Consider the following 14,040-nt stretch of genomic DNA (forward strand, 5'->3'; position numbering starts at 1 on the left):
TAGTAAATGGGTAGTTAGTAAATGCATAGCAAAAATAAAATTTAGGAACGTTGTAGTATACACCAAATTGTTATGGTAGTTATCTCTGGGGGGTGGGATTATGGGGGACTTCCACTTTCTGCATAATACTGCTATACATTGAATTTTATATCATGAACTTAAATAAGTGTTATAACAAGATAAAACAAGAAGGGGGAAAAAGACTTCTGACAATTTGCTGGCAGCTATTTTCCCCCATAAAGCCTTCCCAGGCTGGTCTTGCCCGTGCACTCACATGGACCTATGTTATTCGTGGAGTGTTACAGCAAAGCTGGGTGGAAAATGAAGTTTTAGAACTTGAAGCCTATTTCCCCACTGATTTCCATTACTGAATGAGGAGCTATGTGCCCGTGGAAAAGATCCTCCAAAGACTGAGTTGATAACTTCTGGAGAGGAAGAGGTCAATAGTGAAGTCCAAAGTCCAAGTGAATAGAACTTTCTCTCAATAACATCATCTCAAAACATACAGAATCTCTCTCCCCCTTCCTTATTTCATCATACCCCCACAACTCCTTTTCCATTGCCCCTGCTATTCCCACCCTCATCTAGCCATGGCAGATCATAACAGAACATGTTGTGTTTACTGAACAAAGTATTGTGTTTCCTGTCCTTAATTTATAAAATAAGTTGGTTCTTTTTATGTTTTTCTCACACAAAAAAAGCTTCACATAATTGAACCGATCTTTTCCATAGGTCAGAGGCTCTTGACTTAATAAAGCTTCCTCACCTTTGCTTTAAAATATTTCTTAATTCAAATACCTCGGGCCCTTTGACAGCCCTAATTCCCTGAATCCCCAAAGCAAAGCCCAAGGGAATTCCTCCTGGCCCACCCAGGCAGAGGGTATCACCTGTCCCCCAGGGAGGCCGTGTCGATCTTGAGGAAGCCAGCACAATTCATGAAGACTTTGGGACCCATGTGGCACATGGTGACCAGCTGGGTCCGGCTCTCAAGCCTGGTGTTGTTTTGCTTCAGGATCTAGGGGAGAGATGTGGAGTGAGCCAGAGCAACAGGCAGGCCCCACCCTCCCCGCCTCCTTTCAGGTTTCTGGGAAACCCTCCGTGATGGGAACTCTGTCCCTATCCCTCAGTATCTAACTGAGCACTATGCCATACTGTCCATTTAAAAAAAATTATTTTAGTAAATGATGTCATACCTGCCAAAAATAATACATAACTAATATATAGCTTAAAAGTTAATGATAAAATGGGGCACCTGGCTGGCTCAGTTGGAAGAGCATGCAATTCCTGATCTCGAGGTTGTGAATTCGAGTCCCACACTGGGCATAGAGATCACTTATAAAAATTAGTAATAATTTTAAAAAGTTAATGATAGGGATCCCTGGGTGGCTCAGTTGGTTGAGCGGCTGCCTTAGACTCAGGTCATGATCCCGGCATCCTGGGATCGAGTCCCACATCGGACTCCTTGCTTGGCAGGGAGCCTGCTTCTCCCTCTGCCTCTGCCTGCCACTCTGCCTGCCTGTGCTTGCTCTCACTTCTCTCTCTATGACAAATAAATAAATAAAATCTTTAAAAAAAAAAAAAAGTTAATGATAAAACATATATCCAAGTGCCCACCACTCATCTTAAGAAAAAAAAAAATATTACCAAAATTTCTAAAGCTCCCTGCATACCACCCTCTTTAAGCCTCCGAATGAAATCCCTTTTTTTTTCCCCACTGGAATGAACCACTATCCAGAGGCTGGATACTCTTCTCACTTTTTCCATCTGTTTTAAATCTTGGTTTATGGCTATCTTTCCCACAGTATGGTAGTGACTTGGACTCTCACTAGCTGGATGACTCTGGACAAATCCCTTGACTCCTCTGACTTTGGTCTTTTGTCAAATCATGCTGCAGAGTGTGAAGGCTCAATGAAATGGGAACTTTTCTTATTTTCTAATTCAACCCCATCCTACCTTGAGGAGATGTGTCCCTTTTCGAGGTCCCAGGCCACAGACATATTGGATTAAGGCCTGGCTGTATGGGTGGGCGATGGCACGGTTGACATCGACCCCAACCTCATTGACTCGGTTGATAAATTCACAGTACAAGGCGTTGAGCAGCTCCTCTTTCACCACGTGCTCCTGCAAACACAGAACAGGCAGGGGTAAGGTTCTTGTACCATTTTGCCTGCTCAAGCTTGCCTGTCAAACCCTACTCACCTGCAAGGGATGAAACTTGAGACACAGGATGTCTTCATCAGAGCTGCACACCTGGGCAAATTCAATCAGAGGGTCCTGGATGCGCCGGGCCAGGGAGACAGCCTGTCTCAGCACTGGAGGGTAATCCCGGAACTCTGCCTAGAGTCAAATGAGGACCAGCAGGACGATTAAGTTCTCTCAGCTCTCAACAGCAAAAGGAATCACAAAGTGTTCTGGCCTCAAGTCACTTTCTTGTCCCCTCAGGGGCCAATTTTATCTGCAGGGCTCCCTATCTGAGCCATGACTGGTGAAATGAAGCACCCCCACAAGGGTAATTGAGTAAGCGCAGTCCTGTGCCCTTGATCACTTTTGTTTCTCTATTAAATTTCCCTGGGATTCACAGCTCTTATGTGTGCAGCTCCCAAGAACGGGGCTCCAGCATTACCTCTGATTTCTTGCTGTTCATATAGAGAATGGCCAACTCATTATCAACCAGCTCCACCCCAATAGAGGACAGCTGTTGGCCCTGGTCCAGTTCATGCACAATGCGCTTCACATCTTCAATCAACATCTGGGCGTCCCTGGAGGGAGGAGGGGTGTTGGGTCAGGGCTCTTTCTGAATAGTTTATCAAGGACGGACAGACTCAGGGCTGGGATGGGGGCAGGTTGGGGAAGGAAAGAACTCTGAAGACAAAGAGATACTCCTTGGGGATGGGAAATTTACCAATGGTCTACAGAGGCATATGCCAGATTCGTTAAGAAAGGATGAGTGAATTTAAGTGAGGTCTAGTCTGATCCCCTGGTGACCCTACCTGTTTTCTCCTGCGACTGTTACCACATGAGGCTTTTTGTTCAGAAGAAATTTCTTTAGGGTTTCAATATCTTGAGCCTGGATTGAAATAAAATTAGAACTAAATGGCTCCGAAGATCGTGAGATTTTTAACAGCTTTCTCTCCCTAAGTAATACCAAGACCTCATAAGACCAAAGAACAGTAAGCTCCAAGTTAGACTAAGTGGAACACAAATCAAGGAGACTAAGGTCTCTAGATTCAATATCGTATATGCATTAATGTTTTCTAAAATTACTATACCTCTGGCTCATACTTGGTTGTGATCAAACACATTTGTCTTCCTTTTCTTCCTTTTTAGTAACCGCTACACTCAACATGGGGCTTCAACTCACAACCCCGAGAGCAAGAGTCCCATGCTCCCCTGACTGATCCAAACATACTTGGTTTTTACTAACATAAACCACTGTTTGGTTGGCAGGATTATTCTAAACTCATTTCACTGTTTTCTTTTAAAAAAAATGGTTGTTAGGGGTGCCTGGGTGGCTCAGTGGGTTAAAGCCCCTGACTTTGGCTCAGGTCATGATCCCAGGGTCCTAAGATCGAGCCCTGCATCGGGCTCCCTGCTCAGCGGGAAGCCTGCTTCCTCCTCTCTCTCTGCCTGCCTCTCTGCCTACTTGTGATCGCTGTCCGTCAAATAAATAAATTAAAAAAAAAAAAATCTTAAAAAAAAAAAAGGTTGTTAATGGGGCACCTGGGTGGGTCAGTCGGTTAAGCGTCTGCCTTATGTTCAGGTCATGATCCCAGGATCCTAGGATTGAGCCCCATGATGGGCTCCTGCTCGAGAACTAGGCTCTCCCTCCCTCTTCCCCATACTCATGCTCTATTTTCTCTTGCTCTCTCAAATAAATAATAATTTAAAAAAAAGGTTGTTAAAAATTATTTTAGAATGTAGCGCTCTCGGCAAAATGGCAAGATACCGTTAGGTTAAAAAAAAAATCAGAAACATATACGTGAGATGAATTCGAATTCCCCTTTCCTTGGAAAAAAGACACTGAAAGGCTAAAGCTGGGAAAAGGTTGGCTTAATGCCTCACTGGCTTTCAGCTCCTGGAACAGGATGACCCAGATGCTGGTAAGAACAGAAGCCATAATGGCAGCTCCCAGAAGCACACAAGGCCGAGGATTTGGCCTCCAGCCAGAAGTAAATTCTGCATCAGGACTTGAGTGCCATCTACTGCTTATGGAAGTGAGGCTTCTCCCAAGACTCCAGGGTTTAGCAAACGGGTAGAGGTAATCAGGGTCTTGCATAGACGTTGTATAGACCATGAACATGCATCCCCATGGAATTGTAAATGCACTTAAAATGTACACTTGGTTACCCCATCCCAGCCACTTGCCTTCTTTTCCCGTTCCTCCTCTCTCCATGCAGTTCGCCGTTTGGTAAAATGGGGCAGCCGAAGGAAGTCTGTCACTTCTCCTTCGCCGTTGACCAAGGCGCAGAACACAGGGTGATCTCTGCCAACCAGACCAGGAAAGAACAGTGCAACAGTCAGAAATAAAAGAATACAGCTAGAGAAGAATGGGATTAGGAAGATAGGGAAGGGGTGAGGCTGGGCAGGCACGAACGGGCAGTCACCTGGCAGAGGAGAAAGCGATGCCTAGAACGCGGATGCCCTTCCCTTGGTTCTCATCCATAAAGTCATCATCTTCCTCTACCTGCTGATCTGGCCGGTAGGGTGCGACCCTCAACCAGTTGTAGAGTTTCCGACTACAGGCCTGAGGAGACACATCAGACACTATGGCCGAGTGGCTCACCGAGTGTGCGAAGGACACAGATGTGGGTGTGCATGTGCAAAGGTTGTACTGACATGCGCACATACTTCTAATCCTTCACGGGCTTATGGTGCGAAGGCATACATTGCTTCTGGACACAGGGGAGTATACGGAGAACAGTAATAAAGACAAAGAATGTTTGGATTGGGGGGTGGCAAGTCAAGAGGCTCTTCAAATGGGGAGGTCTTGGAGTGACCCCTGGCCTTGTATGTGCTCCCCGTGATTACCTCCCCCTGCCCCCAGTGTTTCTCTATTAGCTAGAAGACTACTGTTAAGGGGTTCCTGAATTCTCAGCTCTAGGTTGGAGAAATCACAGGACAAAGGATCGCCGAGTTTCTGTCTTCACCTTTATGACATATTCTTTGGCTTCTGCCAGCAACTTGTTCTTGAGCTCTTTGGCCATCTGTACATAGAGGAACTGCTGCAAAGCCCGTTCGATGGCCATGGTACGCTGCCGGTTCCACTCCTGCACCTGGTGGCTGAACTCATCTCGGTAGTAAAACTGTTTGATCTCTTCGAAATATGTCTGGTCATTGCCGTAGCTGAGGAGAGACAACACGGCAGTGTTGGGGAGGAAGGAAAGGGGATACTCCAGTGTCCATAAACGTTGAGTGAGCCAGGGACAATGACTCGCTCAACTCTGAAACTGCAGTTCACATTCCTGAGGGAACCCCTCCCTCATCAAGCCCTCCCCCAAGGCTCTGCTTACCCTTCTACCCCCTTCATGTCTATGCTGATGTCAATGGTGAGCAGCCCCTCGTCTTCAGCCAAGCATATCTTGAGGAACTGGTCATCTCTCAGTTCCTTAACAGGCTTGTTCTTTAAGTACTTGAAGGAATAAGCGTAGTGGGCCTCATCCACATCCTGTAGACACCAAGAGGAATCATCAGCCTACTGACAGGCTGGCTTGAGCAGATGGCTCAGCTGCGCACGAAAGCAAGAAACTCAGTTCAGTCGAACACAGAGCTGGGCATGTCAGATCAAAACCCTGCACCCAGCTCACCTTTCTACCTTTCTTGGTGGGGGTTATATTGAGTTTGGCTCTCTCCTGGAAGGTCTGCCTCAGCACCTGTCGGACGAGGGGCTCTCGGGCAATCTGCAGGGCTACCATGTAGCGGGCACCTTCTAGCACAGCTTCTGGCGTAGGGAACTGGCTGTGGGGAAAACGTGGCAGCTGCAGGATGATAGTGTCTGGCCCTCAGGCCCTATCTCCTGCCAGCTACTTGTTGCATGCCTACCTGCAAACGTAATCCTTGGCCAACTCCAAAGGCTCTGCAGGGAACTGCTCTGTCTCATGCCGCTGGTAGCTGTCCCGGAGGTTTTCCCCGAACTGCTCAGGAGTAAGCCCGAACTTTTTGGCCAGACCATCTAAAGCATACAGAAGGGTGAAGGGTAAAACAACAGCTAGGCTGACAAATCTCTTTGCTCTGGGTCCAGAGTAGCAACTCTGGGCACTAGACTTTAAGAGGGTCACAAAAAAGCAGGACCAGGAATTTTACAAGGAATAGTAAAATGGCCTTTAAACACCTGACAAGCTGTTATGAAACAGGAATTTTCTCTGACTCCTGCACTCAGAACTAAGGTAGAATTTATAGTAAAAGAACATCTGAAAGATAGGAAGGACCCTGCCCCTCTGACTGTATGCACTTCCCATTCCTTCAGGAAGTTAGGGAAAGGCCGGACCATTACTGTGAAGTGGGTGTGGGTGCTGGGGGCCTGTGGTCAGAACTGGACTGGTGATTTGCTCAAATGTCTGTTAAGTCCTCTTCCTGCCCACCAGTGACTACCAGGAAACTTCCCTTGCTCATGGCTACAAGACCCAGGACACAAAGCAGCTAGTTTTTACCTAGCCCAGCACTCTGGCAGATGGTGTACATGTCTCGGCGGGAGGCCTGCTTGAGCTCTGGGCCCCTCTGCTCCTCATCTTCTGCCTCTTCACCCTCACCTGGGAAGAAACCGTGTGTTAGTGTTCCAGTTTCCAGTCACTCCCGAGGATCTGACACATGTAGAGAGAAGCCCCAAAGGGCACTCAGCCCGGGCCGTCCCAGGGGACGGTGTGGCCATTAAGCCTCCTGGGTTTTCTTTTCCAGCACTCGCCTTCCTCATCTCCCTCTTCCCGTACACGCTTCAGCTTCTTGCGGCTGGCCTTGGCGGCATTCTGCATCTTGGGGATATCACGGCCATAATAAAGCAAGAAATGGTTGTAGACATCTTTCAGTTCATCCATTGACTGCACATCCTTAAGCCTGGAGGAAAGGGACACAAGACCTTAATTGTCCCTGAGTAAAAGTATAAACCCAGTCAGTACTGCTGCAAGAGGTCCAGTTCCCATGGAGGCAAGATCCCAACTGGGATGGGTGCCTGTACTCTTCAATTATTAGAACTATATACCACCACCAGACCATGACTTACTTGCAACCAAGATATCTTAGAGAAGCAATACATTGAATGGTGGTTGGCGGTTGTTACAACACTTGATCTTAGCCAAAAGGACAAGAAGGGATGGTTGGCAGTTGTTACAAATGGAGATGAAGCTGTGAAGTATCATGTCTCTAGCAAAGTTCAGAGTCCTTGAGAAGTCTGCCCCCCCTACCCTCCAGCTTCAAGACACTGGCCACTAAAGTCATCTGCTCCCCTCCCACACGCCACACTGACTGCAAGCTGTTCAAACTCCTTTCTGGTTGTGATTTGGTTTCCCATGTAACTTTACATGCAAGGAATTCTCAGATCAGCAAACGTGACTGTATTATCCTTTTAACCTGTTAGAACCAACATAGATCACTAAGATGAATTTGCCTGCCAGAAAAATCACTTCTGATGTGGTGACAAATCAGATTTTTAAAGGACGGACCCTGCGCTGAGGACTTAGTAGCTTACACTGCTCCCTGGGCGCCTGCCTGTGGTCTCCCTGAATGGAATAAACCCTGCACACATCACCTCTCCATGTCGGTGGTATCCAGAGCCCGGATGCCATCAGCAAGGGGTTTGTCAGGGTCAGCGGAAATCTGCTCATACTGGTAAGCCTGCATCTTCTCAAACAGCCGTGTTAGGTTCTCTTTGCGGATCCTTAGTTGGGTCCACTAGGATGAGAGAGGGCAGGAGTAAGTGCTGGTGTTTGGCTTCGGAGACCTGAGGCTGACTGTTTCTTACCCGGAGCCCCTAGAGGGAGAGCTTGATAGGCTGGGGAGGTTTGGGCTGCCACCTGGTATGTATAGGCAGCTCAGGTTCTGGCAGTAGTGGTTCCCAATCCATACCTCAGCCTCTTAGGGGCCATAGATCCATCTTACCTTTTCATCCCACTGCCACACCCTCCATAGGTCATTGATATGCAACTCAGGCTCCACATATTCTTTACGGTAGAAAGCAATAAAAGGCACCTAGAGTAGTATGGAGACTGCAGTCAACCAGAGTGGAAAGATCTGTAAGGAGCTCCTTTGACAGAGGGGTAAATAGGGCTAGAAAATTTCAATCAGAAGTTTGACCTCCCTCACTGGCTCATCAAGGGCCTCTGCTCTCCCCAGCAGGGGAAAATGATGTTGGAGACAGGTAACATCATTTTCCTGATCACCACCAGAGTCTCCTTTGGTTCTCACACTCTTGAGCCAAGGGACCACATCTGAGGACAGGAGAAGGGGGTTCCCATCTGACAGGTAGCTCCCTTTTCCCTCAATCCCTAGGTGAATTTCTTCCTTTTTTTTAAAGATTTCTATTTATTTATTTGACAGAGAGATACAGCAAGAGAGGGAACACAAGCAGGGGGAGTGGGAGAGGAAGACGCAAGCTCCCTGCTAAGCAGGGAGCCTGATGTGGGGCTTGATCCCACACAACCTGAGCCGAAGGCAGATCTTAACAACTGAGCCACCCAGGCCCCCCCCCCCTTTTTAAACATTTTATTTATTTATTTGATGGAGAGAGAGAGATCACAAGTAGGCAGAGAGGCAGGCAGATAGGGGGAAGCAGGCTCCCCACAGAGCAGAGAGCCCGATGTGGGGCTCGATCCCAGGACCCTGGGATCATGACCTGAGCCGAAGGCACCCCGCCCTTTTTTTTTTTTTTTTTTTTTTTGAGAGTGCGCACACAAGTATGTGCACAGCAGGGTGGGGTGGGGTGCCGGGTGGGCAGAGGGGCATGGAGACAATCTAAAGCAGGTTCCATGCCCAACACAGAGCCTGATGTGGAGCTCAATCCTAAGATCCCAAGATCAGGACCTGAGCCAAAATCAAGAGCTGGACACTCAACTGAGCCACCCAGGCACCCCCACAGCTCAATTTCTAACCAGTGGGCCGTCAGAGAGCTTGAGCCGCTACCTCAAAGTGTTGATTTCGCATGAAGCCTAGGGCTTCCTTAATCTTCTGAATTGTGCTGGGTCCTTTTCGACTGAAGCTGCTGGTTGGCTGCCCTCGATCTAGGTAATCACAGCTTTCCTAGGGCCAGAAGAAAACAGAAACATCAACAATGCTTTCATTTGTTTTGTCTTACCATGTGTGAAACTGCTTCATGTCAAAGGATAACCTTATCAGATGAAATCTAGAAAAATCTCTCATACGCATACACACACTCATACTATCCTGTACTAAGCACACAGACGTCTGGAGCAGATCTTCACCTTGATAAAGTGGCCCCCAGTTCATGTCAAACCTAAGGATCTTTTTTTTGGATACCTGCAGAGAAATGGTTGGTGTGGCAAAGGCATTCCTGTATATCCAGTCAGCTTCTTCTTCTAGTTCATCATCTTCAGCCCCCTTAACTGGGATGGAGCGGAGCTGTTGGGGAGAAGACAACAGTGAGGCCGACTTTATCCTGTATTCCTGTGGGAAACACATATACCACTCCAGGACAGAAACGTTAGCTCCACAGACAAACATTTCCGGCACCCTGGAAGAGTGTTGTCCTGGCACGAAGTAAACGCCTTGTGTATCTGCTAAAGGAAGCGTGCCATTTTAAGAACCAGAAGCATAAGCGCCTTCTCTAAGAGCTGGACTCCCTGCACCCCCTGGTCAGATGGGGTTCAAAGCCAATTTCCAACATACCATCCAGTATCAGATTGTTGCTAGACTGTTCCTCTGCTACAACTTTTGGAGGAAGGAGGCACAAGGCAGGTGATGACAGACTGGCAGAAGGACAGAAGCTGGTGCTTGCTTGCTTGCTTTCTTTTTTAAAAGATTTTATTATTTATTCAACAGAGAGAGAGAGGGAGACAGCAAGGGAACACAAGCAGGGGGAGTGGGAGAGGGAGAAGTAGGCTTCCCACCGAGCAGGGAGCCTGAGGCGGGACAGGATCCCAAGATTCTGGGATCATGATCTGAGCTGAAGGCAGAGGCTAAACAACTTAAGCCACACAAGTGTGCAAACCTGGCGCTTTCTTTCTTTTTTTTTTTTTTTAAAGATTTTATTTATTTATTTGACAGACAGAGATCAAAAGTAGGCAGAGAGGCAGGCAGAGAGAGGAGGAAGCAGGATCCCTGCTGAGCAGAGAGCCCGATGCGGGGCTTGATCCCAGTACCCTGAGATCATGACCTGAGCCGAAGGCAGAGGCTTTAACCCACTGAGCCACCCAGGCGCCCCAAGCTGGTGCTTTCTTACCTGGAACCTCTCAGGCAGGTCTGTGGCCCGGATTTCATTGTCCTGATCTGTGAGGTGGCTGCTTTCTAGTTCGCTGGGCTCGTACATCTCGAAGATGCTCCTGCGGCTCACACGTTTCTTGGTGGTCTTCTTGGGGCGCACGCGGATCTCACCCTCAGCCTCATCATCCTCGTACTCATACTCTTCCTCCAGTTCTTCATCGTACTCATTGTATTTCTCAAACTCGTCATAGTCAAAGTCCACACCAAAAATCTCCTGGGCTTCCTGCAGGGCCCTGTGGGTGACAGCAAGAGGCTGCTGGGCCAGGTTCTGGTGAGAGGAGAGAGATGCACCCCATGCATAGATCCTTTACTTGCCCCAAAGGAAACAAAGATTAAGAAAAAGGTAAATTAAAAAAGCGTATTTACTGTGGAATAAAGGCTTAATTGGGGGATATTTCTGGGAAAATTATTATATATGGAAGATAAAAAGCCCATGGCTGGTAATGTGCCCATGTCAGGGATCAAAGAGCAACAGGGCACAACAACACAGGTCCACATTCTGCTCAGCAGGGCCATCTTCTGCTAAGGCAACACAGTATTTCCTTAGAGCAAAAGCTTTTGTCAACAAAATTATACTTATAAGGCTGATATACAGATGAGTAAACACAAATCCGCAGGTGCAGAGGGAGGCTGGACGGAGGCGTACACACAGGTGACTCCGCCCTGAGCCCACAATGGCCCCACAATGCAGAGAGCTCTCAGGGCTTCTAGGAGCAGTCTGACATTCCTGACCAGGAAAGCTTATCTGAGGCAGGGAAGCAAAAACGGTTCAGAGCTGGGATGTTCCAATTTGGCAGAAACATCTGACCTCCTCCTTCCTGACTGTGCCTACTCAGATGCCCTTATCGCCACCCTGTAGCAGACCCCACTCACGCATCTGTGTATCCGGGAAGCTTTTTCCGCCACTTAGGTTTTTTCAGAGGCTGTCCATCATCATCCACAATGAAGTCATCAATGTCTGGGCAGGGAAGGAAGGGATTAGTGCTCAATGGCAGGGCATGAGCTAGGACTGAATGGCTTTATTTCCTATCACGTGAGTGGCCAGGGAGAAGAGTAGGGAGACTCCTAAAAATGAACTTCTTTCTGTCAGATGCTGGGGGCCTTTAGTTACAGGATGGTTTCCCACCCTGCTTGTAGGAGCTAGGCAATCCCAGGCTTCCCTGCCTGATGCCACATACCTGATTCTTCATCATCTTCCTCCTCCTCCTCTGGAGGAGCCATGGGGGCCTCCACGGCTTCCTGCCCTTCTTCCCCTTCCCCATCCTGGAAGATTTCCTCCGCAATTGCCTCTTTTTCATGTTCTTCTTTGCCATATTCCTCCTCGTCATCATCCTCATCATCTGACATTTTTTTGACACGTCGGTATTTTTGCTAGGGGTGGGAAAACCTTTCTCATCAGGGTCTGAGGGGACGGGCATTAAGGATGCTTGCTTTCTAGTCTCACTCCCATTTTCCCACCATGGTTGCGCTGACCAAGGGAGATGGCAAAGAACATGTTAAGTGATGCTCTTTGAGCACCAAGCCCACCCCTGAAACTCTGACAAGCCTGTCTCCAACAGGCATCCAGTTCGGGGATGCAAAGCTGGTCTCCATGGCGCAAGGACTCGGAGCAACTTTCTCTTCCCTAATGTTTCCCAAAGCATTCTGGAGTGCCTCATCCCCCCCGAAATCACGGAATTTCAAGGATTTTTCTTTCCTTCATTCCCTAGGGACAGAGATAAAGAGTGAGACTTACTCCTCTTTTGACTTTGACACCCAAATTCTCCTCAATGAGGTCAAAATCATCATCCTCCAGGCGGTCATCAAAAGATGCTGGAGAAAACAAAGTGTTACCCATGGCGACAGAGAGGTCCCCTTCTCCACTGCAACTTCCACCCCAGCCTCGCTTGACTGAGGAGAGACTACTCACTGCGTTTTCTCTTCTTGTGGCCAACATCATCTTCTGAATCACCAGAGTCACTACCCTCATCCTCCTCCCCTTCATCTTCATCGTCATCATCATTGATAAAGCCTTTCAGATTGCCTTGCTCATCCTGATCATCTAGGTTCTCTTCCTCCTCCTCCTCATCTGGAAAACATGCATGTTTGAGGTATGGAGTTTGGGTAATGGGCTGGAGTGGGGCAGGGCCACCTGCTGGACTGTGATTCTCTCTGCTCTAAAGCTAATGATATGGGTGCCATGCTAACTTTTCAGCCTCATTTAAAGATGTAAAACATGGCCAGTGACTTATAGCAGCAATATCTGGAAAAGGATGATCTCCTTTCTATGTTCACCATCTGTATTTAGGCAAAGATGATCTTCCTAATTAGTTGGGCTCTTCAAAATTCACACTAGATTTAGAGCCACCAATAATCTTTGTTATTCCTCTTAGTTTATAAATTTGGCAGCTATATTACTTCTTTTATCCCTAATTCTTTTGATAAAACTTACATTTACCTTTCTGTCTTTAAAACCATTTCATGGTTCTACTCTGCTGAGGATCCTAATGGTTGCGTTTGGCCAGAGAAATAGGAAACTGGGCACAAAAATACCAACACTGCTAGGTCTCTAAAAGAGGAAAACATTACGTATATATTTATTCGTTGGTTTACTGTCTGTCCCCACCCACTAATGTAAACTCCAAGACAGCAGGGTCTTTATATTTCTAGTTCTAGGCACAGTGCCTGGCATACAGCAGACAGATGCTCAGTTAGTATTTTCTATAAATTACTGAAAATTCTCAAGCTGGTACCTCATGTGTGATAACTTCTGTGCTCAGCCTGAGCCTCTCATCAGCAAGATTCCAACTATCCAAAGCTTAGCAATAGTGGGGAGAAGCTTGAGGCTGGGGCCTCCTCACCGTCATCCTCCTCTTCCACAAATTTCTTGGGGACTCGGGGCACCACTTCGCCTTCATCATTGTACTCTTCCTCTGACTCCTCGGCCTCGCTTTCCACAAAATCAGACATGGCTGCAGCTTCTCACGGCCTGCCCAAAGATGACTAGGGAAGAAAGGAAGATGGGGATAAAAAAATTTAAAAATGAGACACATGACTTTACAGAGTACCCTTAAGCCTTTCCACCAATAGCCGTTTAGTCACATGCCACAACTCTGCCTCCTCCATCATTCCCACCGAGGGAGGAGACAGTAAGAATCAGATGGCTCCATCGCATCCATTTTCCACCCCTCCCATTGTTACCACTCTCACATGTTCCTTTAAAAAGATGATTGATTAAAAAAAGAAGATAACTGATTACCCTGGACTTCTTCATACATAGTTGACTCTTGAACAGCAGGAGTTTAAGCTGCATGGATCCACTAACAGTTTTTTTTTTTTCAATAAATACAGACTACTGTAAATGCATTTTCTCCTCCATGTGATTTTTTTTAAAAGATTTTATTTATTTATTTGACAGAGACAGAGAGTGATCACAAGTAGGCAGAGAGACAGGCAGAGAGAAAGAGAGGGAAGCAGGCTCCCTGCTGAGCAGAGAGCCCAATGCGGGGCTCGATCCCAGGACCCTGAGATCATGACCTGAACCGAAGGCAAAGGCTTAACCCACTGAGCCACCCAGGCGCCCCTCAATGTGCTTTTCTTAACATTTTCTTTTCTCTAGTTCACTTTAAGCATATA

The 14,040-nt window shown here is 47.4% G+C and overlaps 2 protein-coding genes across 8 annotated transcripts in view; one reads left to right on the forward strand and one right to left on the reverse strand.

Moving 5' to 3' along the window:
* The window catches only part of ALDOC (aldolase, fructose-bisphosphate C), a 1,020,901-nt gene that overhangs the window by 910,771 nt on the left and 96,090 nt on the right, over positions 1 to 14,040 (forward strand). The window lies entirely within an intron of this gene.
* The window catches only part of SUPT6H (SPT6 homolog, histone chaperone and transcription elongation factor), a 34,269-nt gene that overhangs the window by 9,925 nt on the left and 10,304 nt on the right, over positions 1 to 14,040 (reverse strand). For all 7 annotated transcript variants that reach the window (XM_082706996.1, XM_082706993.1, XM_082706995.1 and 4 more), the window contains 23 exons: positions 13,266 to 13,407; positions 12,335 to 12,493; positions 12,161 to 12,237; positions 11,604 to 11,796; positions 11,299 to 11,383; positions 10,385 to 10,658; positions 9,463 to 9,564; positions 9,109 to 9,225; positions 8,089 to 8,178; positions 7,739 to 7,881; positions 6,899 to 7,047; positions 6,648 to 6,746; positions 6,040 to 6,169; positions 5,805 to 5,955; positions 5,511 to 5,665; positions 5,148 to 5,343; positions 4,605 to 4,744; positions 4,366 to 4,483; positions 2,991 to 3,067; positions 2,624 to 2,759; positions 2,200 to 2,337; positions 1,954 to 2,121; positions 888 to 1,015 (listed from right to left, as the gene is read on the reverse strand). In XM_082706996.1, coding sequence (XP_082563122.1) covers positions 888 to 1,015; positions 1,954 to 2,121; positions 2,200 to 2,337; positions 2,624 to 2,759; positions 2,991 to 3,067; positions 4,366 to 4,483; positions 4,605 to 4,744; positions 5,148 to 5,343; positions 5,511 to 5,665; positions 5,805 to 5,955; positions 6,040 to 6,169; positions 6,648 to 6,746; positions 6,899 to 7,047; positions 7,739 to 7,881; positions 8,089 to 8,178; positions 9,109 to 9,225; positions 9,463 to 9,564; positions 10,385 to 10,658; positions 11,299 to 11,383; positions 11,604 to 11,796; positions 12,161 to 12,237; positions 12,335 to 12,493; positions 13,266 to 13,374 — 3,134 coding nt within the window. In that variant the 5' untranslated portion in view covers positions 13,375 to 13,407. The remainder of the gene's footprint in view (positions 1 to 887; positions 1,016 to 1,953; positions 2,122 to 2,199; positions 2,338 to 2,623; positions 2,760 to 2,990; positions 3,068 to 4,365; positions 4,484 to 4,604; positions 4,745 to 5,147; positions 5,344 to 5,510; positions 5,666 to 5,804; positions 5,956 to 6,039; positions 6,170 to 6,647; positions 6,747 to 6,898; positions 7,048 to 7,738; positions 7,882 to 8,088; positions 8,179 to 9,108; positions 9,226 to 9,462; positions 9,565 to 10,384; positions 10,659 to 11,298; positions 11,384 to 11,603; positions 11,797 to 12,160; positions 12,238 to 12,334; positions 12,494 to 13,265; positions 13,408 to 14,040) is intronic.

This window comes from Mustela nivalis (genome assembly GCF_964662115.1).
Source record: "Mustela nivalis genome assembly, chromosome: 17".
NCBI classification, from domain to species: domain Eukaryota; kingdom Metazoa; phylum Chordata; class Mammalia; order Carnivora; family Mustelidae; genus Mustela; species Mustela nivalis.